This window comes from Monodon monoceros, unplaced genomic scaffold, assembly GCF_005190385.1.
Source record: "Monodon monoceros isolate NGI ecotype Baffin Bay Population unplaced genomic scaffold, NGI_Narwhal_1 Super_Scaffold_9, whole genome shotgun sequence".
Lineage (NCBI taxonomy): Eukaryota > Metazoa > Chordata > Mammalia > Artiodactyla > Monodontidae > Monodon > Monodon monoceros.
In genome coordinates, this window is record NW_021703786.1 from 15,979,981 (window position 1) to 16,006,403 (window position 26,423).

General features: G+C 56.5%; 1 protein-coding gene and 1 non-coding gene across 4 annotated transcripts in view; one reads left to right on the plus strand and one right to left on the minus strand.

Annotated features, from left to right (window-relative positions):
- Positions 1 to 6: 6 nt before the first annotated feature.
- Positions 7 to 78, minus strand: TRNAC-GCA. The gene has a single exon. It is a non-coding gene; the product is annotated as a tRNA-Cys (tRNA).
- Positions 79 to 740: 662 nt separating this feature from the next.
- Positions 741 to 26,423, plus strand: part of LASP1 (LIM and SH3 protein 1) — a 42,850-nt gene continuing 17,167 nt past the window's right edge. For 2 of the 3 annotated variants that reach the window (XR_003791854.1, XR_003791853.1), the window contains exons 1-4: positions 912 to 980; positions 8,061 to 8,155; positions 17,188 to 17,272; positions 24,411 to 24,518. Coding sequence is in view for 1 of the 3 variants with exons in the window: in XM_029211019.1 (XP_029066852.1) it covers positions 912 to 980; positions 8,061 to 8,155; positions 17,188 to 17,272; positions 24,411 to 24,518 (357 nt within the window). In the remaining 2 variants the exon portion in view is untranslated. Of the gene's footprint in view, positions 981 to 8,060; positions 8,156 to 17,187; positions 17,273 to 24,410; positions 24,519 to 26,423 lie in introns of all 3 variants that reach the window. The other variant, XM_029211019.1, reaches the window with a different exon arrangement.

A 26,423-nucleotide genomic window follows, 5' to 3' on the forward strand; every position in this document is an offset into this window, starting at 1 on the left:
GCTCCGAGGGGGCACCCGGATTTGAACCAGGGACCTCTTGATCTGCAGTCAAATGCTCTACCACTGAGCTATACCCCCACGCCGTCCCTGGGCTTGGATACTGCTCTTTTGGGCGTTAAGTCAACGCTACACCAAAGGTGGAGGGTAAGGATATGGAGAAAGGAACGAAAGAGGAAAAGGGGCCAAGCAGAAAGCAGAAGTCCCCCGGATCCGGGGAACCACAGGAAAGCTGCACGGCAGAGGCGCGGGGAAGGAAAACCTAACTCGAGCTCCGAGGCGCTGAGTCCTGGCGGGAGGGACTGGTTCCGCCCTACAAGTGTGGGAAAGGATGTTGCAGGGGAAGGCTAATGGGGGCGGAGCAGGGGCTTCCCGTTCGGTCCGCAGGTTCTCGCCGGGTACCAACGGGTACAAAGGAAGTCTCCAAATCTGGAGAATCTGATTTGGTGTTCGGGTGGGCTCAAACCCCACCCTGGAGGGGTGCGAGGGGTCTGCCCGCCTCCTGCAGCCCAGACGCCCAGATGTGCAGCCAGATCGGCTCCGCCCCGCCGGAAGTACCCTGGGCAAGGTCGTCTGTCCGCGCCTAGCCTCCGGGCCTATCTCTCCAGGGCTCCTTCTGCTTGGGAGCTCACCTAGGCGCGTACCCCCGGGCCCGCAGTCGTCCCCGGAACCCGCCCCCGCGCAGCCCCGGGTCGCCCGGGGAGCGCGCCTCGCCGCGCGCGCCCCTGCCCGCGCCCGCGGCGCGTCCCCGCCCCGGTACAGCCCCTCCTCCCCGCTGTGTTTATTAGGGGAAGGAGGGCGGAGGCGGAGGCCAGTTCCCTAGCTCCAGCCGCCGTCGCTGTCTCCCGCCAGCTCGCTCCGGGGAAAGAACGTGCGCGAGCTCCGGCGTCCCCGCCCTAGCCTTTCCCGGAGCCATGAATCCCAACTGCGCCCGGTGCGGCAAGATCGTGTACCCTACGGAGAAGGTGAACTGTCTGGATAAGGTGAGACGCGGGACCCGGAGGCGCGTCTTTGCAATCCCCGAACAGTGCTCCAGATCGGGGGAGGAGAGCGGGGCTGGGTCTATGCCGCCTCATCCCCGCGATCCTGGGAGGAGGGAGGGAGGGAGGGCGGTGTCGTGGGGTGTGGGGACAGACCCCAGTGTGGAAACCAGGAGATCGGGGCAAGGCAAGGAGTCCACGCGTGGCGGGCAGCCACTACTGGAGAAGAGTGGGCTCTGTGCCCAGGGGTTGGGAGGACGCGAGTGGAGTAGGGAAGCCAGGCCCCGGAGTGGGGGTGGGGAGTGAGGGAAGGTTAGGGGTGCAGTCCCGCCCCCTAGGGCCGGGAGAGTGAGAGGAGACGGCCGCTCCCTCTCCCCGCCTCGCCTAGCGCCAAGTAGGCGGAAGCGCTGGGCGCTGGGGGAGGGGGCGGCGGGGGGGCGGGGCAGAGGTTGGGGGCCCCAGCGAAACCGTCCGCTCCGGCGGCGAATGGCCGGGCTTCCTGGCCTGGAGACTGGAGGGCGGGGGCTATCAGCCGGCGAGTGTTGCATCTGGTGAACTGGCCTTCGGATAAGGCCCCAAGCCCCACTGCGAGACCCCTTTTTTGCACGACCTGCAGTTCTCTTGGTGGGTCAGCGGTTAATGGACTAGCAGACGTCCTCCGTACCTTCCCAGCCCCCACCTCAAATTGGAAGCCAACTCCCAGTGCTGGTCCGCCCAGCCGGACCGGGGAGGGGTCGCGTGCTGGAGTAGGGTGGGTGGGGGTCGCTTCACAGAAATCTCCTGAAATTGTGCTCAGAGGCTGAGTCCAGCTTGTAGAACAAAGAGCTAACTTTTCAAAGCAGGTTTCCCCAGTGGAGGGTGGGGTTGGCTGAGTTCAGGGGAAGCCAAGAAAAGGGGGAGGTGTTAGGGGGATGGGAAGGTGGCCTTCTGGAAATTCACTGTCCCCTGGGGGCCCTTACGCGTCTTCCTCCTCCCCCCGCCCCAATCATGCTGGACTCGTTCATCTGGTTGCCATTATACTTTTGGAGGGGGGCGGAGAGTAGAACTGGGTATTTCCGGCAGTTTGGGGTAAGGATCCTGGCCTCTTTTAATCTCCCGAAGATCCTAAGGCAAAATCCACCTCCTCTCTGCATCCCCTCCCCAGTCTGGAGGAGAAGCCTGTGTGATTTTGTCCCCCTCCTCATCGTGCCTGTCATCCACCTCCTAAAGCTGTCATCCACCTCCTAAAGCTGGCTCCAAGTCCAAAGATTCCCTCCTTCCTGTCTGGACTGGCAGGGGCTGGGGGGCATGGGATGGAAGAGGGGTGCAGAGCCCACCTGGAGCCAGGTTTTGTTTGGGAAAGGGTAGTTCGTTGGTTACTTTTGTCTTTCCCCTCCACCTTGGGGTTGGTGCTTCCTCAGTGACCTTTGGTCTCTGAGTCAGGGTGAGGGGGTGGGGTTCTAAGGTTCTGAGATACATTTGAAATTGCTCTTGGAGGAAAGGGGCATATGGGGCTGCTGCTGTTTCACAGTCCTGGGCCTGGCTGGGCAGGTGGAGAGGAAGGCCGTGTTATGGGTACAAGGGATGTGGGTACATCCTTCCCAATGACCATGCCGGAAGGCAGGATTTGAGCTTGCAGGCAGGACCTGAGAGCTCTCTGTCCTTGCACACTGGGGTTTTTGCCCTTCCCCGGTGACAGGGATTTTGGCCTCTGCATCTTGAGTTCCCTGTGCGCTCCTTCTTCTGCACGGTTATGAACTGGGAAGAGGCTGTGGCCACTTTCCACCCACGTAAGGCAGAAGCAATATATGATGGAGGGATTGCTAGCCTGGGAGTTGGGAGACTTGGTCCTAGTTCCAGGTCTGCTCCTGCCAGCTCTACGAATGGCTCTAGGCCTCAGTATTCACCATCTATCAAATGGGTATGGTAATGTCTTTTCCTTGAAGGTGGGGAAGTGCACTAAAGTGCCCGGAAGGGGATGTGGTATAGGCTGTACCCTGCCTACCTTGCTAGGGTACTCTCTCCAGCCCCACACCTTTGGAGTCAGAGGGGAGTGGTGCAGGGATCCTTCAAGGTGCCCTCCCCAGCTGTTCTCTTGCCCTCGCAGAAAGAGGACATTCAGGTGGAGGTTGCCCTGGGAAGTGAGAGTTCGTGATTCCTCTCTCTTTTTAGAACTCTCCTTACAGGAGGTGGCCCTGGGGAGACCTCACCCCTGCACTGAGCAGGAGGCCTGGAATATCCAGGTATCAGACCTATTCCTCCCAACCCCCTTCAGGTAGTAAGGGCAGGCACTTGGAATGGGGACCTGGTGCCTGGAGGACTGAGACCTGAGGGGGAACCTTCGGTCCCATAGATACATTTGCTAACCAACTTCGCAAGGCTTCCCCTTTACAACAGGAGAGAGTCAAATTAGACTTGCCTGTTTCACCTGTTTCACTGCAATTTCCCTACAACACGACATGACCCAGAGTACAAGCTACGTCCTTGGTGTTAGCCTTTTCTCCTCCCTGAAAGACTTAGCTGGGTTAAAAGCTATGTCACCTCTGATGGCCACCCTGCCCTCAACCTGCCATACCCAGTGTGCTCTGTGTGCTGAATAAATATGTATTGCTGGTGTTTGAGGTCGAGATTTGCTTCCCCAGAGGACTTGCGGGATCAGAGTTGGGGGAGAAACAGGGTGACATCACTCATTCATTCAACAAATATTTATTGAGCATCTACTTTGTGCCAGGCACTCTCAGGGGCTGCTGCAGGGCCTTTGGGGAGGGAGAGGAGCTGTGTCTCACAAGGTCCTCTACATTTTGAGGGAGGTGGAGTTTTGTCCTAGACCCTGTGAGGAAGCAGTCGTATCTGGGGACCTGCATTGTCAAGAGTCTTGCCATGTCCGTCTGCCCTGGCTTGCTTTCGCCGGGCTCCTGAACACAGGTGGAGGCATTTGGGAAGGGTGGAGGATTGGTGAGCTGCTAGTTCCCCGGACTCCCCCATTGGGAGAGTTCTCTGCCTCTGGCTGTCTGAACCACCCTCCTCTCAGCCCCCACAGGTGGCAGCAAGGTAGAGGGAAGCTGGGCTGGACACAAAAAAGGAGAAAAGGCCTTGCAGCCCTGGTGCCTCATTTCCTAGCTGAGAGCACCCCACGGTCATCCCGTGACCATCCATTCATAATAGCTACGACTCATTGGAATGCGCCAGGCTCAGTCTTCGCAGGAGCCTTACCAAGCGGATGTGATCGCTCCTGTAAATTAAGAACCCCATAATCAGAGGCTCAGACAGGTCGTGCAGCTCACTCCCCTTTCTGCCAGAGCTGGAATTCAAATCTAAAGTTCTTCGTGCTCAGCTCTTCTGCCTGCTGTGTTTGCAAAAAGTACTTTCATTTACACTATCTCATTAATAGTGGTCCCTCCCCTTCCTGACCCTGGCCTGAGGAATACTCTGGGCCTGGGCTCTTGAACCAGGAATCTGGGGTGGTGCAGCCACGGTCTATGCCTTTAAGCCAGCCTCCCAGGTGGCCAACTGAGCTAGGCTGGTGACCTGGCCAGGGTGGGGCTAGGGTTGCCCCTGGAGGAGTGAGAAACTGTAACCCTGGGTGACAGGAAGGGAGGGAGAGGTCTCATACTCCAACCCTGAGTCATAGGCAGCCCGGGTGCAGAGGGCAAGGTACCAGGCTGCAGGCACAGCGACCTGAAGTTCATGCATCCCCCTCACCCAGAGCTGTGAGCAGCCGCTTCCGCACCTCCATGGTGATTCCAGAGAGACAGGGCTGGCCCAAGCCTCACCCAAGTGCAGGGGGTCTTGCTTCCGTCCCATCAGCCTTTGTTTGCCTTTCCGTGGAGTTGGTTGCAGCTTTGGAGCTGCAGGCAAGGGAGAGTTGAGGGCGATGCTGGAGCCTAGGAGATGGGCTGAGAGGCTTCTAACAGGCACCAGAGGTCTGGTTTTTGGTGAATAGGGAAACAGTGGACTTCTGGGGCAGCAGGGAGGATTCAAGTTGCATGCCTAGAGGTAACTTTGCTCCCTGAGTCCCAGGATGCTTCTCTGAAATCTTCTTACCTGTGGCCTCTAAGAAAGAGAGGACTCTTGAACTTCCCTGGTGGTCCAGTGATTAAGCCTCTGTGCTTCCAAGGCAGGGGGCGGGGGTTCGATCCCTGGTCAGGGAACTAAGATTCCCACATGCCGCATGGTGCGGCCAAAAAATACAAAAAAGATTTAAAAAAAAAAATTGAAAAGAAAGAGGGGACTCTTGCTCTGAGACAGGGCTCGTGGGGCAGGGGAAAGAGGCAGACAGAGGCTCATTGTGGGGTTGTATTGACTTATTTCCCTAGACCCAACCGAGACAGGGATGGGGTTTTTTCATTTGGGGTCCCCTCAGAGTTCCCAGCCCAGGCTTGGCCCAAAGGGGCTGTTGAATGACGTGTCATTTTCTGCCCCTGCTCCCCTCGCTTTCCTACCCCAGAAGGACACAGCGGCAGGAGCTGCTGGGTTTCCTTGAGCCTTGGAGCCCTCCTCCAGAGAGGGGAGGGAGGTGGTGAGAAGCAGCTAGTATACCAGGCGTGGAGCCTGTGTCATCTCCCAGCGCCTCTTTGGGACCAGGAGTTTTAGTTCCTCTTTACAGATGCAGAGACCGAGTTCCGTAGTTACCCTGAAGGTACTCAGTCCACTCTTGTAGTTACCCTGAAGGTACTCAGTCCACTCTTGTTTTCATTTTTCTGTTCCTGGACCCCCTGTAAGAGAACAGATGACCACTGCCTCAGCCTCTAACACGTGTAGCTGAGAGCAAGGCGGGTGGGGGTGAGGTGGGGAGGAGCTACCGATGGAAATGGGCACCGTTCCCTTGTACGGGGGCTCCCCTTCCTCCCAGTGGCAGCTGGCGGGTGTGTGTGTGTGTGTGTGTGTGTGTGTGTGTGTGTGTGTCTTGTGGAACCCCCGGATTGGCTGTTGGCCCTGTACCCCAGCCTGGCCAGTGTACTCTGCCCCCTTCCCAAGGGGCTTGGCTCCGGAGGGGGGGACCTGGCTGTCGGCTAGGGTGGAAGTGTCTGTGTCTCTCTCCTTCTCTCCCCCAAGTCAATCAGGGGGCAGCTTCGGAGGTCCCCAGGCCTAGGACAGTGCGGATTCCTGCCTACGTGTGTGTGAAAGTGGGTCATGGTCTGGATTCCAGAGAATGTTTTTCCTGGCAGGCCCCTGCGGGGGTAGGGGCCCAGGCAGGGACATGTGCAGCTAAGCAGGCAGAGGCCAGCAGACTGGGTGGTGACAGGGCTGGGGCACTCTGCCAGTGCCTCCCAGGCATTGGGGGAGGGAGAGGGGCTTTCACTTCGCGGGCTGGTGGGGGCAGGGACTACCCCATTCTAGCTTTCCGGTGGGTTGTCTGTGCTGGGGTTTTGCACCGGGAGGAGTGTGGGCTGGACTCAGGGATAGGCCCCGGTTGGGGTGGAGGCCTAGCTTACACCAGCCATCCCTTGCTTCCAGATTTCCCGCTGACCTTCTTCCCAAAGAGCATTTCTCCTGTCACTTCGTTTACTGTTCCACCACTGGAGAGTCCTTTGGGTCTCCTTGATGGGGAAAGTACCCTGTTAGAAGGTGATTATCCCTCAAATTACCCCGTCGTCTCTGGTTGAAGTGGGCCAGGGTGAGGGAGGTAGTATGCCAACGTCTCAGCTTCCTTTTCTCTGTCCCCTTCTCCGAAGTGTCCTAGAAGCACCCCTTGGTTGGGAAACACATTTTGAAAAGCACCTCCTTGGGGGAATTTCCTGACAGGTGGCCAAGAACTGGGCGTGTGCTGGGCACCTTGAAAGTCTCCCTGTGCTCTTCCCTGGCTTCCGGCCTCTTTCTTTGAGGGGTCAGGAGTGTCTCCCTTGGCTGCTGGGAAGTGGGGCAGGGACGGGCCAGCTGGGTCACCCCAGCAGCCCGGATTCTGGGGTCCTGGAAGCTGGACTCCTGGTGGGTGCTGATCCGGGGCCCTCGTCCTGGGCTGCCAGGGGCGGATTTCTCTCCTTTGCTTGGGTTCGCGTGAGCATCAGTGTTTCTCAGGATGAGCTCACCTCTGTTGCATCAGTTCCCCTGCCCTTACGGTCTTTGACTCTCTTCCCCTCCCTCAGCCACCCTGGATGGATCCTTGTTCTGTTCTGGGTCCCTGGGCTTCACTGGAGTCTTCCCTGTCACGCATTCTCACTCACACGCATTGTAGCTGTGGTTGGGCACGGCAGAGCCCCACCTGTACCCCAAGACACACCCACCTCCCGCCAAGCTGCCAAGCCCCGCCCAGCACCTGACACCCAAGTAAGTAGGGATGCCACGTGCTACGCTGAGGGCTCTGTAGGTGATTTCTCATTTAAACCTCAACAATCCCAAGAGAGATGGGTATTATGATTTCCATTCTACAGACGCAGAAATGGCTCAGAGTAGGTCCTGACCAAGGTCACACAGCTAGTCAGGGTGGGGCTTTGATGTCCACTATTGCGGGGGCGGGGGGGGCCACCTCCAAGCAGAGGAGGGCGGTGCCTCAGAGGAAGATCAGCTGAGGGATGGGGGAAGGGTGTGGGTGTGGTGGCTAGAGCCTGGGGCACCCACACCCAGTCTGGGCAGGGGTCGCTCAGGAAGCGGGGGAGGCATTGGGGCTGGCGCATTGCCCAGGTCCAGGTGTGTCTGGAGGCCCAGGTGTGTCTGGAGGCCCTGGTGTGGGAGCTAGGAGGGACTGGGTGCATGGGGGCTGGGTCCTCCTCCTCTGTCAAGGCTGAGGAGCTGCCCCTCACGTTCAGCACCGGCTTCTTAGCAACCCTGGCGCAGCTTTGCATAAGCAATGAGGCTTCTCCTGCTTGGTCAGAGGGAGTGGTCTGGGGGAATTGGCGCAGACCTTCTGGGGGCTGCTCGCCACTATTATAACTGGCTTCTTCCCCACTCAACCTTGCGTGTGCCCTTGTCGCCCTCCGGATAGCTCCAATGGGACAGGGGAGGGCGGTGTCATCAGTGGCCAGAGCCTGTGACCTGAGATGGCCCCAGCCCACCTGGGGTGTGGGTGTGCTCCAGTCCGCGGATGGAGTGCTCCTTCCTGGGGCCTGAGCCCCTTTCCTGAATCCTGGTGTCTGACGGGTGTCCTCCCTCTGCCTCTGTCCCCAGTTCTGGCATAAAGCATGCTTCCACTGCGAGACCTGCAAGATGACACTCAACATGAAGAACTACAAGGGCTATGAGAAGAAGCCCTACTGCAACGCGTGAGTCCTGCCTTGGGCGGGGGCTGGGCGGGCATTGGGCTCCCTCCTAGTGCTTCCTTGACATGGCCTAGCATTTCCACACTCTGCTCCATATGTTTTAACCATGTTGAGTCCTCCTCACCACAGCTGGATGAAGTTAGGGCTGTTAATATGCCCATTTTACAGCGAAGGAAACTGAAGCTTCAGGAAGAGAAGGGGCTTTCCCAAGATGAATGACTAGTGACAGGCCAGTTCAAACCCCGTAGAGCAAGCTTGTTCCTTCCACCGCACTCTGCTGTGAGAGAGGGATCCAGCATGGTCTTTCAAGAAAAAGTCCTGTTTCTGCCCAGTTGTGTTCTCCACTTCGCCTTCCACAATTCTTTCCCCATGACAGCACCTGACTGTTTCCTCTCCCCTGCCCCCTACCAGCCGGTCTGGGCACTAGGCCTGGGGGTTCCTGGCCATGGCCCTTCCCAGTAGTCATTTCTTCAGAAGCGGGGGCAGCATGAAGGGAGTGGCCTGGCCCCAGGCAGATCTATTCCCTGCCTGGTGGGAGGTGGAGACCTTCATGTCTTTTCCAGTGGAGTTTGCTCTGGTCTACTGTGGGGAGGTGGGTAGAGGTGGGGTCCCCCATTCCAGGGGGATACCCCCATCCCATCCCATGCAGTTTCAGGTTGATTGCATTCAGCTCAGGGCTCACGTAGGACCTCACAGCCACGCTACTAGGTGAGACTTCAGAAGGTCAAGTCACTGCAAGTAGGCGGCAAGATCAGTGTTCAGAAAGATTCAGGATCTGACTTGAGTCCTTTTTCTTTTTCTTTTTGAATTCTCAGTCAGGAGGTTTTCTGCAGCTGAAGTTCACCTGGGAGGGGAACTTTGGGACCTGTCTAAAAGGAGTTGGGGCTTTAAACCCCTGTGAAAGGCTGTCTTCCCCCTTACTGCCCTCGCCTCCCCTGCACATACCACAGCCTCATCTCCTTGGGGCTGGAGCATTCATCAGGCACTTACTGCCTGCCCTGCCGGCTGCTAGATGCCAACCTGTACCAGGTGCTGGGAAAACAGATTTTCTGATAAAATCTCAAGCCCAGGAAGCACCATGAATCATCATCACCTCCCTTCTGGGAGGGATTGGGACACTGGGAAGACTGCCTGGGGTAGAGGGAGGGTCACAGCTCTGTCCTGGCTCCTCCTTCAGCTGCCCCTTCTCCTCTATTAGCTTCCACTGGTCTCCTTCCCGCTACCGACCCCCCCCCCCCCCCCCCCCCAAGGGAAATGGGACATTCTTCAAATTCTTAGAGGCTCACACAAGCCCTGATTCTCTGCAACTTCCTCCCTCTGTTGGGGAGTAGGGTGGGGTTCAGCAAAGCCAGAGGCTGGGGCAGTTAACCCCTTGATTGCTGGCCCACTTCAGGCTAGATTCTGGGCACCTAGGCTCCTTTGGGGGCAGCTTCTGCGCCTCGGCCCCTCCAGGCAGAAGTTTGGCTGAGCCCGGAGCCCAATGGATGGCAGAGACTAAGCCTTCTTCGTGTCTCTTCCTAAGACTCCGCTAGCCTAGAATGCAGCAAGCACTGGGAGTTGGAAGAAAGAAATCGGAGGCTTGTCCTTGTTTCCTCTGCCTGTTCTCAGTCTAGTGCCAAAGTCCCAGCTTACTTTTCTCACCCTCTTCTAGGGAGGCTGCAGCAAGTGGGGGTGGGTAACTCCTGCAGGGCTTGGGGGGGCTCCAGGGAAGGCAGAAAATGAAACACCCCTCCTGGGATGCTGCTTCCAACCTGCCGAGGGTGAGATTCCCCCGTCTCTCTCCTGGCCTCCAGCCAGAGAAGCAGGTTGACCCCTCTCCGTTCCCTGAGCCTTTACAGTCCTTGTTCTTCCACGCCTAGCTGACCTTTGGCCCAGCTGGGATGTTACCTGGGAAGGACCCTGGTTGAGGGGCCAAACACTTGGGGGATTTGTGGCCCAGCTGTGTTTCACTCGCGCTGTGGTAGCACCTGGCCCAAGGCAGCCACACCTCCCTCAGCTGGCGTCTGCTGAGCTGCAGGTCCTTGCCAGCGAGCCAGACGTGGGGATTCCGGGATAACCCAGAGGCAGGCCCGGCTTGCTTGGGGCGTCCTCCGGACCTGTCCGGGCCTCAGTTTTCCCGTGGTTAAAAATTCCTACCCAGGGATGCTGGAGCCTAGACCAAAAAGTTTTGTGCACCTGCGATGTGCCAGGCACGGGAGTTGAGTGTTCACTCTCATCCCTTCCTGTTTTCTTCCTGCCTTTGGCTCCATCCCCCAGTGACATTCCAGTTCCTGAATCCTGGAGTTTCCAGGATAAGGCCAGCCTGGCCTTCCTTTGGGAAGCTCAGGCCTGGCTTTTCAGCACGTCCCGCTCAGGACCCAGAGGGACAGGTGATCGCTCCCGGCCCCTAGCCCCCGGCCCTTTACCAGGGAGTTGAGCCCACCCAGGGAGGGAGTGTGCAGGTTTGGTGTGCAGGGGGGCCTCTACGTTCTGCCGATCTCTGGTTAGTCCCTGAGCCAGAGTCTTGCAGGAAGGGTGGGCAAGAGAAAGAAGAAAGCTGTCTGTCTCTCTCCAGTGGCTTCTCAAGATTGAGATTTAAGTTCTGGAAAGTGACTGAAAGCAGCAAAAAAGGCCTCTTGTATTTCTCTCTTTGCACCAGACTTATCTGGGGTGAGGCTGGGGAGAGAACATAGGCCAGAGCCCACAGCCGGCCTTCCGGGTGGTAGTGGACCCCCAAGGACGTACATTTACACACATGCCTGTGCATATCCAGACACACACGCTGCCGCCAGCTGTGGGGCCAGGGAGAAACGCCAGGGTGTCGGACTTGTATAGGCTGTGTTTGTGTTCACACTTCCCAGGCCATAGGCGCTCAGCCTTGCTATGACAAGGTAGAGGGGAGCATGCCTGCTTTTGCATAATAGCCAGTGGGGGAAGAGCCCACTGTTAATCGAATTCTCCCTTGAAGCTTCTGGGTAGGTGGGGTGAGCCTATTCCAGTTGTTATAGGAATATTTATGCCCTCGATGATCTGTTTTGTAAACTATTCTTTCTGAAAGTGGGGCAGATGGGTCCACGAACAAACCTGGTCCTTTGTCTCCACGCAAACAGTTGAGGAACCTGGAGGACAGGTGGGTGGGGGTGGGGGTCAGGGGGACACGTGCCTGTTCCTTTCTCCTCGGGGGCCATGAGTCTGTAGAGGCTGCAGACCTGAGGCAGAGTTGCAGGCCAGGGGAACCAGCTTTTGGGGTGTCAAGTAGTGGGTGGACATGGGCTGGGGAAGAAAGCGGGGGATGCTCAATTGTACCTTTCCCCTCCTCACTGACTGCAGTGGTAGGGGTCTGTCCTTCAGTTGCCTTGAGCTGTGGGCTGAGGGGCTGAGGAGGGTGGAGGTGTCCCTGGTTCTGGGGAACAAGGGACTGTGGTCCTACTCCTTCCCCAGGCCTCAGAGAGTGGAGTGGGGCCTGTGCTGGTGGGGCTTGAAGTATCTCTGGGTTCTAGCAAACTGTCTTGAATCCCAGCTGCTCTTAGGGGATGGGGCAGCAGTGGGCAAATCCAGGAATAGGGACTGGGGCTTTCCCACCTCCACAGAGTTCTCTGCCTCTGACTGGGAAAAATGGGATCAGATGTCTTGGGGAGCTGGGGGTAGCACCAGGAGAGGGCGTGGGATGGGTGTGTGTGCTGTGTTTGGGAGTGGGGAGTCCAAAGGGGTATCCACAGCGAGCAGTGTGGCCTCTAGGCAGCCCCTACTTCTCTCTCACCCCCAAATCCTTATACTCAGATGTCAGGGCCTCAAGGAACCTCAGGGATCACTTTGCTTCCTAACAGCCCATTTTATAGATGAGGAAACTGAGGCGCAGTGTTTCCATGCCTTTCCTGACTTGGCAGAATCATTTCTGTTTGTGTATTGCCATTTTTCATTTTGTCTACGACCACTGAGGGCTGGTAAGTTCTTCTTCATGTCTAGCCTTGATCTTTTTGGCTGCTCATTTTTTTCCCTCTGGTCAAACAATGCCTCCTTGTTGCTTCCTATCCCCACCGTTTCAGCCCCTTTGGCCTGGGGAACTGGTGAGAAACTGGGTGAGAAGGGAGCCCTCCCTGCCCGCCTGCCCGTGGGCAGTCTTCCCAGCAGGGGAATCAGCAGCTCCTTCCAGAGGCAGGATGTAGGGGCTGTGGGTTTTTTTCCTCCCCCTTTTGGTGAAACCAAAGGCTCCTTGTTGCTTTTGTTGATGTATTTTTGTTCCTCCTTGAACAAAAAGCTGTGGTTTTTGAAGGGATCCAAGGCTGGAAGAGGCGAGGTTGCCTGTAGAAAGGGGGAGCTGGGCTTCCAGGATATCTGGTCTGTTCTTGTTCTGCCTCTGGAACACAGCTGATGGCGGGACTGGGAGTGGGGCTTCCTACAAGTGATCTCTGTCCCCAGTAAGCCCATAGCAGGAGCCCTGCAGCTTCTCAGCATTCTCCCTGTCCTCATTGCCCCTCCAAGCAGGAAGGTGACTCAGAGGTCCTCTGGGGCAAGCCCCCCTTCTCCTGCATTCCCGCAGGTCATGTCTGGACTCTTGAGACACCTGCGTTAGAAATGTCTTAAGGAGTAGGTGGCTTCTGACTGGGGGTGGCTGAGAGACCCCAGAGGGTTCTCTCATAATAGCTAAGCTTGGAAACTGGTTGGGTTTAGAAGAGGAAGTTTTCTACCGACACAACCAAGCATATCTTTCCGCAGAGCTGGGAGTGGGCAGGCGTTCACCTGGTGCGGGAGGGATGTCAGCCTGCGCTTAGCTGGCTGGGCAGGTGTGGTATAGGGGAGAGTGCATTGGGCCAGATCTCTGTCCTTGACACTGAGCCTCAGTTTCTTTATCTGTAAAATGGGCACAGTGATAACGCCCAAAGCCTTGTGGCAGGTTTCAGGAGAGAATGTGCATAGGATACAGTGTATCCAGAAATCACTTTATGTGACTCTCAGTTTTCCTAGAGGCCTGGGCTGCTGCCAGCAGCTGCCTGATTGTCCTGCCCCCCAGACTTCCTGTCCTAGTGGGCTCTCTCCATGCCTCTCTCTTTCCCAGAGCAGCTGATACTGCCATCGAGGGTGGGGAGGGGCGTCAGCAGAGGGCCCACCGCTTGGAATGATTAACAAGGGGCCGGGTGCAGGCTGGCCCGCAGAAGGGACAAAGAAGAGCTGTGCTCTGGACGCGGCTCCAGCCCAGGGTTGGGACACCCAGTTCTCCCCACCCTGGTCCCTCGTTCCCTCACCATGGCCCAGTCTGTTGGTGGGGCTGGGGTTCCAGTGGGGTCACTAGCTGGGGGCGGGGGGACCCCTCTTCTGCCTTTGCGCCTGCACTGGGATACGCATATATCCATTCATCTCAACTGGGATCTGAGGGTAATGGGTTGCGGGGGCACTTCAACCTGAGGATAGAGAGGGAGGGAAAAGGTAGAATTCCCAGCAGTTGTTTCTGGAAGGAGGTCAAATCGATTGTAGCCCTCTTGGAAGGCAGTCATGTGGATGGGGGAGGGGCACAGCACTGGCGTTCTGGCATATCCTCCCTTCTAAAAACAAACCCGTGGCACCTGTCTTCCTCAACTAAATTGTCTACAAGGATCCTGCAGACACAGCCTCCTAGTTTTGCCTTCGTGGGTTCCTCTGCAGTTGAGGACCCTGGCTGTCTGTGTCTCTTCCCCCACCCCCATAGACTCTCTCTGCCTGCTTTCACAGCTCTCCTGCCTTGAGCCGAGGATGAGGTTGCCATGGGAACCCGAAGCGCAGTGAGCAGGGGACGGGAAAGGCAGAGTTGTCTCGCCAGGGCTGGGGGCTGTGGGTAGGGGACAGGGTTGACCCAGCAGGAGGAATATAGCCTGTGCTCATGGCTGCCTGCCTTTTTTGGCCTGGGGTTGGGGGTTAGGAGGCAAGGGTAAGAGACTGGAGGCTTCAGAGCCCCTCTTTAATCTGTCTTAATCTGATGCAGGCTTAAAATCCCCCTCCTCCTCCCACCAGATTAAGCTGAGTCGACGACATCTAGGCTGGTCCCCCCCTTCCCTTCTGATGGAATTAGTGTCTGGCTGTGGGGGGCTGAGATCTGGGGGTCATGATGGCTCCAAAGAGAGGATGAAAGACCCGCCAGCCCCATCCAGAGGCACCCACTGCATGTTGGGGGCGTCTCCTGAGACCCTTCTGGTGGCGTGTAGGAGGTATGTGAACGTGGACCTGCTGGTGTCGGTGTCTCGGAGAAGTGCATTGCTGCAGAGGGCTCGTCTAGATATTCATCGTGTGTGAGGAATAATGCAGAGTGCACAGGAGCCTCGGAATTGCAGAGTGGGGTTGCGTCTGGCTGACCTTGGGCCACGGGACCTGGCATTCCGTTTTAACCCTGTACATTGAGGCAAATGGGAAACCACGGGTTTGCAGACTGGCTCCTGTGCATATGTGTTTTCCGAGCCTGCCAGACACCCTTCCCCACCAAGTGCTAACCATAGCCACCATCTCAGAACTGACCCTTCAGGCTCTGGGTCAGAGCTGCCCTGAAGGTCTTCTCCACCCCCTGCTTCAGGACCTAACCTCCCTCCTGTGCTCATGAGCCCCTACTTACAGATGCTCTCCTCACCACACTGCCCACCCCTTGACACCTTCATAATGGCTCTGATTCGGTGGGAGGGTCATCTCCAAAGCCCTCCCTCCTAGGACCTCAGGGCCCGCCAGTTCTGCTAGAGATCTTACTTAGATCCCTCCTGGTGTTCTCTTTCTAGTCTCCAGGAATAGACTCTCAGTTGATCCTCCCTTTTCCTGGAACTGCTCAGGGATTTTGAATGGCGCACCTCAGCTATAGGTGGCCCTGGCTTTGCAGAGCTGGGCCAAGCCTGGGACTGGATCCACAGCCTTAGCCCCACGTTCATCTATGGGACATTTCTGTTGACGGCTGCAGGCACCTGTATTTGCTTTTTTTTTTTTTTTTGCGGTATGCGGGCCTCTCACCGCCATGGCCTCTCCCGCCGCGGAGCACAGGCTCCAGACGTGCAGGCCCAGCGGCCACGGCTCACGGGCCCAGCCGCTCCACGGCACGTGGGATCTTCCCAGACCGGGACACAAATCCGCGTCCCCTGCATCGGCAGGCGGACTCCCAACCACTGCGCCACCAGGGAAGCCCTGTATTTGCTTTTTAGTCTCTTGCCTTGCTCTTCCCTCTGCTCGGGGAGCCCTGGGCCTGGACTGATCTGGGAGGCAGGACTCAGGTGGGGCAGTGCAGGCTACGAGTTGGGACACAGCTAGAAACACCTTTTGTGCTTCTAGGTCCAAGATGATGAAGTTAGCTCAGAGGGAAAAACGATTTGCCAATCACCCTGTGAGACAGTGGCAGGGCCAGCACCCAGCACTGTGCTCCTTCTAGCCACCCCCACCCTCCCCCCCCACCACTTAGTTGATTTCTCCAGCCCCCGAGTCCTGCCCTTGACGCGGGGAAGTCTGTGTGTGATTACCAATAGCTCTCGCTCAGAATGGGCCGGGCAGCTGGAGAACATGCCAGGCTTGGTGAAACACACAGAGGTGGAGGGCTGCTGGTGTCCAGTTCCGGGGCACATCAGCCAACCTGGCTGGCTGGAAGATGGCGATCCAGCTCTTACCTGGGGACAGGCTGTGAGTCTGGCATCGGCTAGTGGTCATGGTTGTGGTGGGGTGTGGCCAGCCAGAGCTAAGAATGGCTGGCTTCTGCTCAGAGGAGCCACCTACCAGTCCCCGAAGTCACTGGGGCCTATGTAGACCCCCAGCCCTTTCACACACCAGCATCTACACACAGACCACAGTGACTCAGGGCTGCCTCTCCTCTAGCTGGTTTGCTGGGGGCCTTTGTGATGACTCAGGGGAATGGAGGAAACCCGAGTTTTAGTCCTGGCTCAGCTTCAACACCTGGTAGGACATTCGTTTATTCAACAAATATTTATTGAACACCAGGTATTATTTGGGGAGCTTGGAATAAACCAATGAAGGAAAGACCAAGAATCCCCTCACCTCATAGAGACCCAGTGGAGAGAGAAGACAGTAAACCGATGTGATAAATAATTATGAAGTCAGCTAAGTGACTGGCGCCAGCACACGACTTCCTCCTCTGGGAGAAAGGAGGGGGGTAACCGGATGGTCCTGGAGGTCCCCGCAGGCTTGGCTCTGAGGGCTGAACTGGTTCCTGCTACCTCCAAGCCAGCCCTCTTTCTGCGGGACAGGACCGTGGTCTGTCCTGTGTCTGGAGATTAGAGGGTTTGGTTCAGGGTGTTGGGTCCTGGGAGACCGTTTGGGTACAAATCTGGATGCCTCCAGTTACTGGCCATGTGCCTTAGCCACATTATTTAACCTTACCAAGCCGCTGTTCTCCAGTCTGTCAAAGAGGGATAATAGGGCGGTTTTAAGAAGTTGATGAACTAAGGCATGTACACCCTTAGCACAGGGAAACATCAGCTGTTGTTACAGTGTTCTTATCTGTCACCCGTGGTGACCTCTTCTCGGCCTCAAGCTGATCTCTCATCTACTCTCCGATTATGTTGGACCTTGTTAGCTGTTTGAAACACCACTCTGGATGTGTGTGTTTTTTCTGTCTCACTGCCTTTTCCTGGAAGCCCCCCTGGATATGTGTATCCCTTTCCCCTTTACTTCTGCCTCTGTATCCCTCCTGCCCTTCCTCTGCTACATTGGCCTCCACTTCTGGTCTCAGCTGAAAACTTTGTCCTAACGCCATGAGCATCTTCTCCCAGCCTGGCTAGGCCCTCCTGGGTGCCTGTCCCCCTTGACCTTCTTGTGCAATAGACATGGATTACTTGGGTGATCTGAAACCCTTAGAGAGTGTCCCCATGTCCTCCATTTGGAGTTCTTGGTGGCCAGCCAGCCACTCAGGCCTGATGTGTCTTCCCAGTTCAGCCCAGGCTGAGTCTGAGAAACGCTTGCCTCCCCTTGGCCATGGGCAATGGGCATTGTGGTTCTGATGCTGGGACAGGGGCAGGGGCTGCCCAAGGATAAGAGAATGGAAGCCCAGAGGTTCCCACCCCTTCCCCCAGAATGACCCCCCCCTTTTCTTTTCTGTCCTGCAGACACTACCCCAAGCAGTCCTTCACCATGGTGGCTGACACCCCGGAAAACCTCCGCCTCAAGCAACAGAGTGAGCTCCAGAGTCAGGTGAGGGGGTGGGGCCTGCCCCTTGGGGACGGGGCAACACCTGGATTTGGCAAGGGCTCCTTCCTTCTGTGGTTACTCAGCAAGGCCAAGGTGCTGAAATCCTAGCAGTTACCAGTCTCCCTGCCCCCACCCCACCCCCAGTTACTTCACATTTCCTGACTTGATCAGAGAAGTGGGCGAGAGCGTACCCCGCTTCCTACCTAAAGTGGGTGGGAAGGGTGTGGGCGTCGGATTTTTTCTGCTTCAGGAATTTTGTGGGGGACCCCTAGAGCCCACCTCCTCCAGGAAGCTGGTCCCCTCCCCCTCCTCTCCACTCACACCCACCCTCAGAGGGCAGGCTGCGAAGGGGGCCTGTCCTGCCTGTGTCTCCTTGGGCCTGATTTTCCTGAGCGCCTGCTGGGTGGGGAGCCGCCCTGCGTGTCACCGCAGTAGGGGAGGAGACGGGCTTCCTGCGCCAGGGAGAACCCGATCTTCAGGGGACACTGAGGAATAAGCAAAAGGTCCAGAACCTTTAGGCCAGAACGACTAACCCTGCCTGGGGGTCTGGGAGGGCTTCTGGGACAAACCTGGCCTGGACTGTGGGGTGGAGTGGGGCAGAGCGGGGCTTCATCAGAGACCCCTTGGGGAACGTAACCAAGTGGGCAGGGTGCCCAGGGCCAGGAAAATGTCTTGCAGGATCCACCCCCTCAGAGGGGGATCTCTCCTGATCCCTCCAGAGTGGGGCTCCCGCTGCCAGATCTCGATGTGACTTCTGTGGTCACGTGAAGGAGAATCAGCCCTGGGCCATCTATATGCATTCTCTCGTTGAATCTTCCGAGCAATCCTGCGAGGAAGGTGCTGTTTTCCCATTGTACAGATGAGGAAACTGAGGCTCAGAGACAGTAAGGGACTTGCTAAGATCATATATGTAGCAATAGAGGTAATAAATGTATTAATGGTTAATGTATGGAGTGCTCAGTGCTCTGGGCGTATTAATGTCCAATCCTCACAACAGCCCTGTGCAGGTGGCAGGATCGGTCTCAACTTTATGGAAGAGGTTCAGGCCTCCCGTGTGTCCCACAGTGATGGGGAGCAAGTAGGGAAAGCTGATGTCAGCAGCAGCTCACGTCTGCCAGCCCAGACCCTGCCCCCGCTATGGTGTGAAAGCCACAGTCACTGGGGGGCCGGTGCGGGTACCAGCGCCTTGCCAACCGAGGAGGGTTGAGTAGCCCAGCTGGCAGGAAGTGGGCTTGAGACAGCGCTGGGGCCTGGGCCCGATCTGCACAGGGAAGACGCTAGCCAGGCCCTGACCACCGCCCTGGACTCCCCATCCTGTCTGGAGCCTTCTGGGGCCAGAGGTGGAAGGGGTTACGTGGGGCAGGCAGACCAGAGCACCATGGGGTGACCTGTAGTCACCCCACAGCTTGAGAGGAGTGTGGGAGTGTGTGTACACACTCAGGCAGAAGCAAGGGACACACACACACACACACACACACCCCTACCCTCAGAAGGAGAAATTCAAACCCTGTTAATTCCCTCAGCCTTTGTTGGTCCCACAAAAGCTGGGCTGCAGCTCTTTTTGCCCCTGGAACTTGATCCCTGAGGGGCGGGGTCTGTAGGAGGAAGCAACCCCTGCCCAGGGTCTGAAGGCTCTTCTGACCTGTACCTGTCCCCCCTGTCCCCCAGGGGCCTGGCCCCACTGCTCGCCTCCTGGGTCCTGGGCTCCTGGCTCTGGGGCCGACCGGGGGAATCATGAGAAAGGCAGTCACTCTTCATAGGTTCTCACTGCGTCCTTCGTAGGACCTCATTTAATCCTCACAGCCACCTGATGACGAGGAACTCTTGTCTCTCTGGTGCAGATGGAGACACAGGTGAGAGAGGCCATGCCCCTTGCCAGAGCCCCGTGACAGAGGCAGAAGTCAAGCCCCTCTGCAGCCTGCTGTGGCACCTGTGCGCTAACGCCCAGGATGCTCCAGTCACCAGTGGGGACAGGGGGGCCTTTTAGAATGCAGAGTCCTAGGCCCCGCCCAAGGGGTTTCTGTTTGGCAGTTCTGGACGGGTCCAGGAATCTGCATTTTGGCGGCCCTGGTGATTCTGATGAGGGCTTTTGGTCCCACAGACATGCTCTGAGAGGCTGAGCCAGACTGTGGGGTAGGGAGGGAACTAAGGAGCTGCTGTGAGGGGTGTGAGTTAGGGCTTTGCATTGAGGCCACTGCTGCAATCTACAGTTGGGCTCCTGGGGGCTGGGGCTGGGATAGGCGGAGGGTAGAGACCCCAGTCCTGCCCTCTTTGCAAGCCTGGTTCTGTCTCCTACCTCCCCCCAGCTGTGTGGTCTGAGTCTGGCCCCTTGCCTCTCAGAGTTGTTTTTTTTTTTTCCTGCCTGGTAAAATAGGGACAGCAAACCCAGTTACCTAGAGGTTGGGGGCTGGGCCCCATGCTCTGAGGCTTGAAGGGCTGAGCAGGCCTGGCTGGGGGCAGTGATGGGTTCTGGTTCCTTTGGCCACTGTGGAGGCAGGGCCGGCTGGCGTAGCCTGTGGCTGACGGGAAGGGAAATGGGAGCCTCTTCTACCTCGTCTGCCCCACTTCACCCGTGTGTCAGCTGGTCTCTTTCCAGGCCCCTTCCTGGGCCTGCGTTGGTGTGTCTCTTCTCAGTCTCTGGGAAGTTGCCCATGCTATTTCAACTTTGTTTTCCTGTCTCTAGATTGGTTCCCAAAGTGGTGCTTTGGGTGTCTGGGACACCTGGAGCCTCCCCTGTGGGGGCAGCAGCCACAGAGCTGACCAGAAATGACCTTCTGGGTGGTCCTGCCCAGGCCTGGCTGAGGCAGGGCACTGGTGGCTGGGCCTGGTAGCTCTCCCACTGCCAGCCCTGCACTGAGAGGCAGCAGCCTTGGGGTGGGGCTGAGCTGGGGCGGTGTGGGCCCCTGAGCCCAGGCAGAAGTGCAAGAAAAAGGTCTCTTTCATTTTTCCCTCACCATCCACGGTGCTGCGCGTGGGATATGCCACAGGGCACATGCCGCAGGGCACGGGAGAGTGTAGCAGAGCCTCGTGCTCTGCCCTGCTCTTGGCAGGGTTCCCACTCTCTTATCTTGAATCTTGTGACCAGCAAGGCAGGCAGCATACCTGTGTCACTCTTACTGGAGCTGGCTGAGGGTCAAATGCTAGATCTGCCATCGCTAGCTGTGTGCCCTTGGGCAAGTTATTTAACCTCTCTGAGCCTTAGTGCCTTCATCTGTAAAGTGTGGATTACCTCTCTCCCAAGGTTATTGTGAGGATGTTAGTGTATATTAGGCATTTAAAACAGTTCCTGGCATACAGTCAGCACTCAATAAATGTTCGCTGTTGCTACTCTCCTGGAAAGGAGAGGAGATGGAACTCGGGTATGATAAAGCTGAGGAATTCTAGACCTTCTGATGATTGCTTCCAGAACTGACATTCCAGAACTGGGAACATTTTGGGTTTTTTTTCCATTTATGTTAGGAACTCATCACAATGCCTCTTTTTTTTAATGTTGTGTATTTTATTTCTTTATTATCTTTTCTGGCTGCGTTGGGTCTTTGTTGCTGTGTGCGGGCTTTCTCTAGTTGTGGCGGGCAGGGGCTACTCTTCGTTGCAGTGCGCGGGCTTCTCACTGCGGTGGCTTCTCTTGTTGAGGAGCATGGGCCCTAGTGCGTGTGGGCTTCAGTAGTTGTGGCTTGTGGGCTCAGTAGTTGTGGCGCACGGGCTTAGTTGCTCCGCGGTGTGTGGAATCTTCCCAGACCAGGGACTGAACCTGTGTCCCTTGAGCTGACAGGTGGATTCTCAACCACTGCACCACCAGGGAAGTTCCTGTGCGTGTCTAATTTTAAAACGATTTCTTTTTTGTTAGAAGGGGGTGGGTTACACAGTATGTGGGTCCATCTCATAGTAGGCACATAATAAGTGGAAATTGTTGGTATGTTTTTTTCAATAAAAGTTTTTAAAGTTGTGATCTTTTCTCTTATGTTGGGTCAGCAGGGCAGTTTTTTTTTTTTTTTAACATCTTTATTGGAGTATAATTGCTTTACAATGGTGTGTTAGTTTCTGCTTTATTTTTCAACTTATGCTGCCTGTTTGGAGATTTTCCGTCTGCATTCAATTCATTCATCATTTACCCAACAAACACATGTTTATACCTACTGTTTGCTACAATAGTGATGAACAAGATAGATCCTGAGAGAATAATTAATAAATTTACGTATTAAAAAGTAGAGTTTCTTGGGGCCGTGGCTGTTCAGGCCTGAGGGGCCTCAGGCATCATTCCCAGCCCTGCCTTGGGAGTTTCCAGGATGGGAGGCCCAGGCAGCATCCAGGCTTCAGTTATCTAGCTGCAGTGCTGAGTTGTATCCTGAATCTACCAACAAAGCAGGTTGAGTGACCTTGGGCAGGTAGCTTCCCTCCTTGAGCCTCCTGTCATGCCCTGGTGAGCCATCCCAGATGAGGGCAAACACTCCTGCTTGGGTGCTGAGCGAGGCTCTAGGCAGGGGCCTCCCCACGCTCTTGGTTCCCCACCTTTTACCTCTGCCACACACTCCACCTCCAAACAGCGTCCTGGAGAATCTTCCCGCCCTTGATTCTCCATGGTCGGGGCCTGCAGTTGCTTAATAGATATGGGCACACACTCCAGAGCTGGGAGGGCTTTCAGAGATCAGCTGGGACCCAGACAGGGGGACTGACTAGCCCAGGAACATACAGCAAAGTAGCGGTGAGCCCAGTCCTCCATCCTTTCTTGCCCCCACTCCGCCCAGCCCTGCCCTCTCTGGGCCGCCTGTGCCAGGAGTGAAATGAATTACCCTCCCCAGCAGGGAGGGAGAGGCAGTTCCTGAGCCTGGGAACCAGCTGGTGTCATTGTAGTGTTGCCATGACAATTATTCCCCTGGATTAGGGGCCTGACAGCTCCAGAGGCCAGGAAGTAGAGGAGGAGTGGGGGAACTGGCATTTGTTCAGCACTTTAAAGTTGACAAAGCACTTTCACACCTACCCTTATCAGTACGCATTGAGCCCTGCTGTGTGCTCCACAGTGCGTTCGCTGCTTTAGAGCCACTGTCTGTAATCCGCACCGTTCATTGGAATGGGTCCATCATGATCCGCATTTTACAGATGTGGAAACTGAGGCCCGAGAGGTTCAGTCAGTTGCCCAAGATCACTCAGCAGGTGGGAGACAGCCTATGTTCATACCAGCTCCCCCTGGCTCTTTGCCTATGCTTGGTGATAGGAAGCCCCCTCCCCATATTTTAACTGATTCCTATGACAGTCCTCTTATAGGGGAGGAAACCAAGGCCAGAGGCCTTGGATCTGGGCTTCTGCATCTGGAGCTACACATTTTTTTTTTTGGAATTTTTGAATTTTATTTTATTTATTTTTCTATACAGCAAGTTCTTATTCGTTACCCATTTTATACATATTAGCGTATGGAGCTACACATTTCTGACTCTAAGTTTCTTACCTTTCGTGATGCCCCCTTCCCAGAGGGTTCTCTCCACCCGCCTACCCCCAACACTAAGAGTTACTGTGCTGGCCCAGGCCTTCCTGGAGGAGGTGATGCTGGGCAATCCTGGGCCTTTGGGGTGGGTTGGTACCTGTACCCACTGTGTTAACGTCCAGTCTGATGGGAACTAGCACATCCAGGCCTTTGTTTTTAGTCTGGATCAGAACAAAAGAGGTTCTGGAACCTTTTAGGCACAAGAACCCCATGGATAGGTAACCTGGGGCTCGGGAGACAAATAGGGACCCCAGCCCCTGGGGGATGTGCAGAGGACCTGACAGGTATGTATTGTCAGTCGGGTCACACGGGTGCAGCTTGGCCCTGTGGCCAGATGACTCCATGCCTGGGAGCTGCCTGGAGATTCCCAAGGTCCTGGGCCTCATGTCCTGGGCTGACCTGCCTCTAGGGCAGTACAGCTCCCATGGAGGGAATCCAGGCAGCTGGTGGGGTTTGGAACAGCTGGCGCCGAGGTGGACGGGTGAAGACTCAGAAAGCCAAGGAGCAGTTCTCTGCCCCAGGGACATTTCCAGCCTCCGTTCTGTTCCTTAAAACCCCAGGGAAGGACAGGATAGTTTTCATATTTCAATTCTTTTAGTGCTTGGGAAGTCCTTTCTGACGTCTGACTCAAGTCCCTCTGGTACTCAGGTTTCCATGGAATTCTCAGAAAAGAGTGGGGCAGTGGAGGTGTGGTAGGGAACTTCCCCAGAGCTTGGAAACCCGTTCTGAAGTGCTGTCTGTCCCCCGCCAGTTTCATCCCCTCCTGTGGCGTTGACCTCAGAAGCCAGCCTGGCAGCCGCCGGGGCCTGTCAAAGGCTCATTGATTGAGTTTTCCGAGCTGCTGTCTTACCTCCCCCCTTTCTGGGCACCAACTTTGTCCCTTGGTACAGCCCTCACTCAGCTGGTCACTTAGAAACTCCCTCGGGGGCTTCCCTGGTGGCGCAGTGGTTGAGAGTCCGCCTGCCGACGCAGGGGACACGGGTTCGTGCCCCGGCCCGGGAAGATCCCACATGCCGCGGAGCGGCTGGGCCCGTGAGCCATGGCCGCTGAGCCTGCGCTTCCGGAGCCTGTGCTGCGCAACGGGAGAGGCCACAACAGTGAGAGGCCTGCGTACCGCAAAAAAAAAAAAGAAACTCCCTCGGGCTTTCGGCGGGTAGAGCCACATCCTGGCTAGGGTGAGGGCTGGGCCCATCATTGGAGCTCTGGAAAGAACCTTCTTCCTCTAGCTTTCAGGCAAGATGGGCCAGTGGTGAAGGATCAGGAGTCAGGCAGATGAGGGTTTCATCCTGGTGGCTCTGGACATGTGCTCCTAAGCTGCATGACCTTGGGCGTGGGACTTTGCCTCTCTGCGGCTCAGTTTCCTTGTCTGTAAAATGGAGCTAATGATAGTATACAGCAAGACTTAGATGAGATAGCTCATGTAGAGTGCTTGGCACTCAGGATAGACTGGATACATATTAATGGTTTATTATCACGAGTCTAATACTTTTGGGCCAAGGCTTGTGCTTTGAGTTGGGGCGTGGAGATGGATGTCACTGCAGGGGGGTTTCTGGTCAGGGTCTCTCTCCTGGCTGGTTGCTGCCTTAGAGGTGGCTGCAGGCTGGGGCCCTCTCTGCTCCCCGTGCCTCGATTCCAATCCCTCTCCACCCTTTGGTCCTCCAGGTGCGTTACAAGGAGGAGTTTGAGAAGAACAAGGGCAAAGGCTTCAGTGTGGTGGCAGACACACCCGAACTCCAGAGGATCAAGAAGACCCAGGACCAGATCAGTAACGTAAGCTCCCCTGCTCCCTGGGGTACCATACTGATGCCCTGCCCTCTCTTCTCATCCCCTCCCCGCCCGTCTGGCAGACATGCATGAGGCCAATTCTCCGCTGCTCCTGCTCTCCTAGGCGGGCCTGGCTGGCGGCTGCTTGAGCAGAGGGAAGGGAAGGGTTTGGAGCTCCCAGATGCCTTTCCTCTGTGCACCCCCAGATTCCCCCTTTGATACCCTCTGCCCACATAGTATTTCCACCTTAAAAGGACTGGACTTTTGGGGGGGTGTACAGGGAGGGCCTTTATGCTAAATCACCCCCGTACCCCTTACTCTCTCTGAAAATCCCCCCCATCCCCCGGCTGTGGTGAGTGCCAGGGTCCAGACTGGCTGTTTCGTCTGAGCACAAAAGTCAAAACTGGGTGGCAGAGGTGGGGGAAGAGCCGGCCTCCCCCTTGTCTGCCTCTGGGTGCTGATACTGCAGTCATTTCCGCCCCTCCTCTGCCTCCTCCCCCACCTCGGCTTGCTCTTCCTTCCTGTGTAAAAACCCCAGCCGGTTTTGCCTGCTGGCCCTGGCCTGGCACTCCTGGGCCCAGGGCGGTGACCAGTGTCTGGCCATGGCAGGGCTGGGTGTGGAGCGTGGGCAGTGGATCGATGCGCCCCATGGCACCTGTGGCCAGGGAACAGGCCTCAGTTCCCTGCTTGGTGGAGCCACAGACCAGCAGCCTGAGTGGCTCTGGGCTTGGGAAGGCTGCCTAAGGGGCTTTGGGCAATGTGAGGTCGGGGGGGGGCACGACTGTGAGCCACAAGCACAGGACGTGGGCTGCAGACCCGTGTCGAACAGGGCTCTACAAGGGACCGGGCAAGCGGTTGTCTTCATGTCTGGAACAGGAAGAGGTTGGCAAGTTGCCCGTGTCACTGGGCTGAGGGACTGGAGATAGAGGCTGCAGGGGGCCTGGGTGTTAGCTGGTCCACCCGGCATCCAGCCCTCAGCCCTCCACCCGGCCTCCTTGGTCGGGCACTCCTTCTAGAAGTTGGCTGGACCGGGCTTAGGGTGGACTCTGGCAGTGGCTCAGGCGGATGTCAGAAGCCAGGGCCCAAGCCGTCAGAACCTGCCATGCCCAAGACCGTGGCTTTTAAGCTTTGACAGCAACCTGCAGTATGAAATACATTTCACATGGTGACCCACCCAACAGGCCTGCTGATTTATTTAAGGGAAACAGAATCAAAGCTTCCAGGAAAGAGTGCTTTACTGCTTAAAGGGCATTCGGATATCTTCTGTTCTATTTTAGTTTGTGAAAGACGCTGGTTGCCCACTTAACTAAATGGGTTTCACAACTAGGTTGTTGACCAGCAGCTTGAAATTCATGGCTTGAGGAAATGGAGTGCTTCCCTTGGGCTAGGATGCCTCTGAGGGCTGTAATCCCTACCTGCTCCCCTGCTCCTCTGCCTCCCACCCCCGCCAGAAAAAAAAAGCCTGTCTCAGTTGCTTCTTTATAAGCCAGGGCCAGACCTCACACCCTAAGAGCTTCCCTGCCAATCGGTGGCCGGACCTCCAAAGGGTAATGCCGGAGGAAAGAAGGTGTGGGTCTCAGCTCTCCACATGGAAAATGGGAGGGAGGGGAAGCCACGGTAAGGGACGGAAGACCCAGTGGGCTCCCAAAGCTGGAATCTTGAGTCTTCAGCCCCTGTGGCTTTTCATTGTGAAGACTGTCTTATCTTGGATACCTGTTCCCCCGCCTACAACCCAACCCCCAGCACATTCACTTATTGCTTCCAGCCTGGGGCTTTTAGAAGAAGGGAGACAAGCCCAGTCATCCCTGCCTCCCTTTCGGAGAGGCTTCCAGAATACTTCACACGTGGCCTATTGCACCTGCACGCACCCCTCCCCCTCCCCGCCCCTCCCCTCCCCTCCCCCTCCCCCTG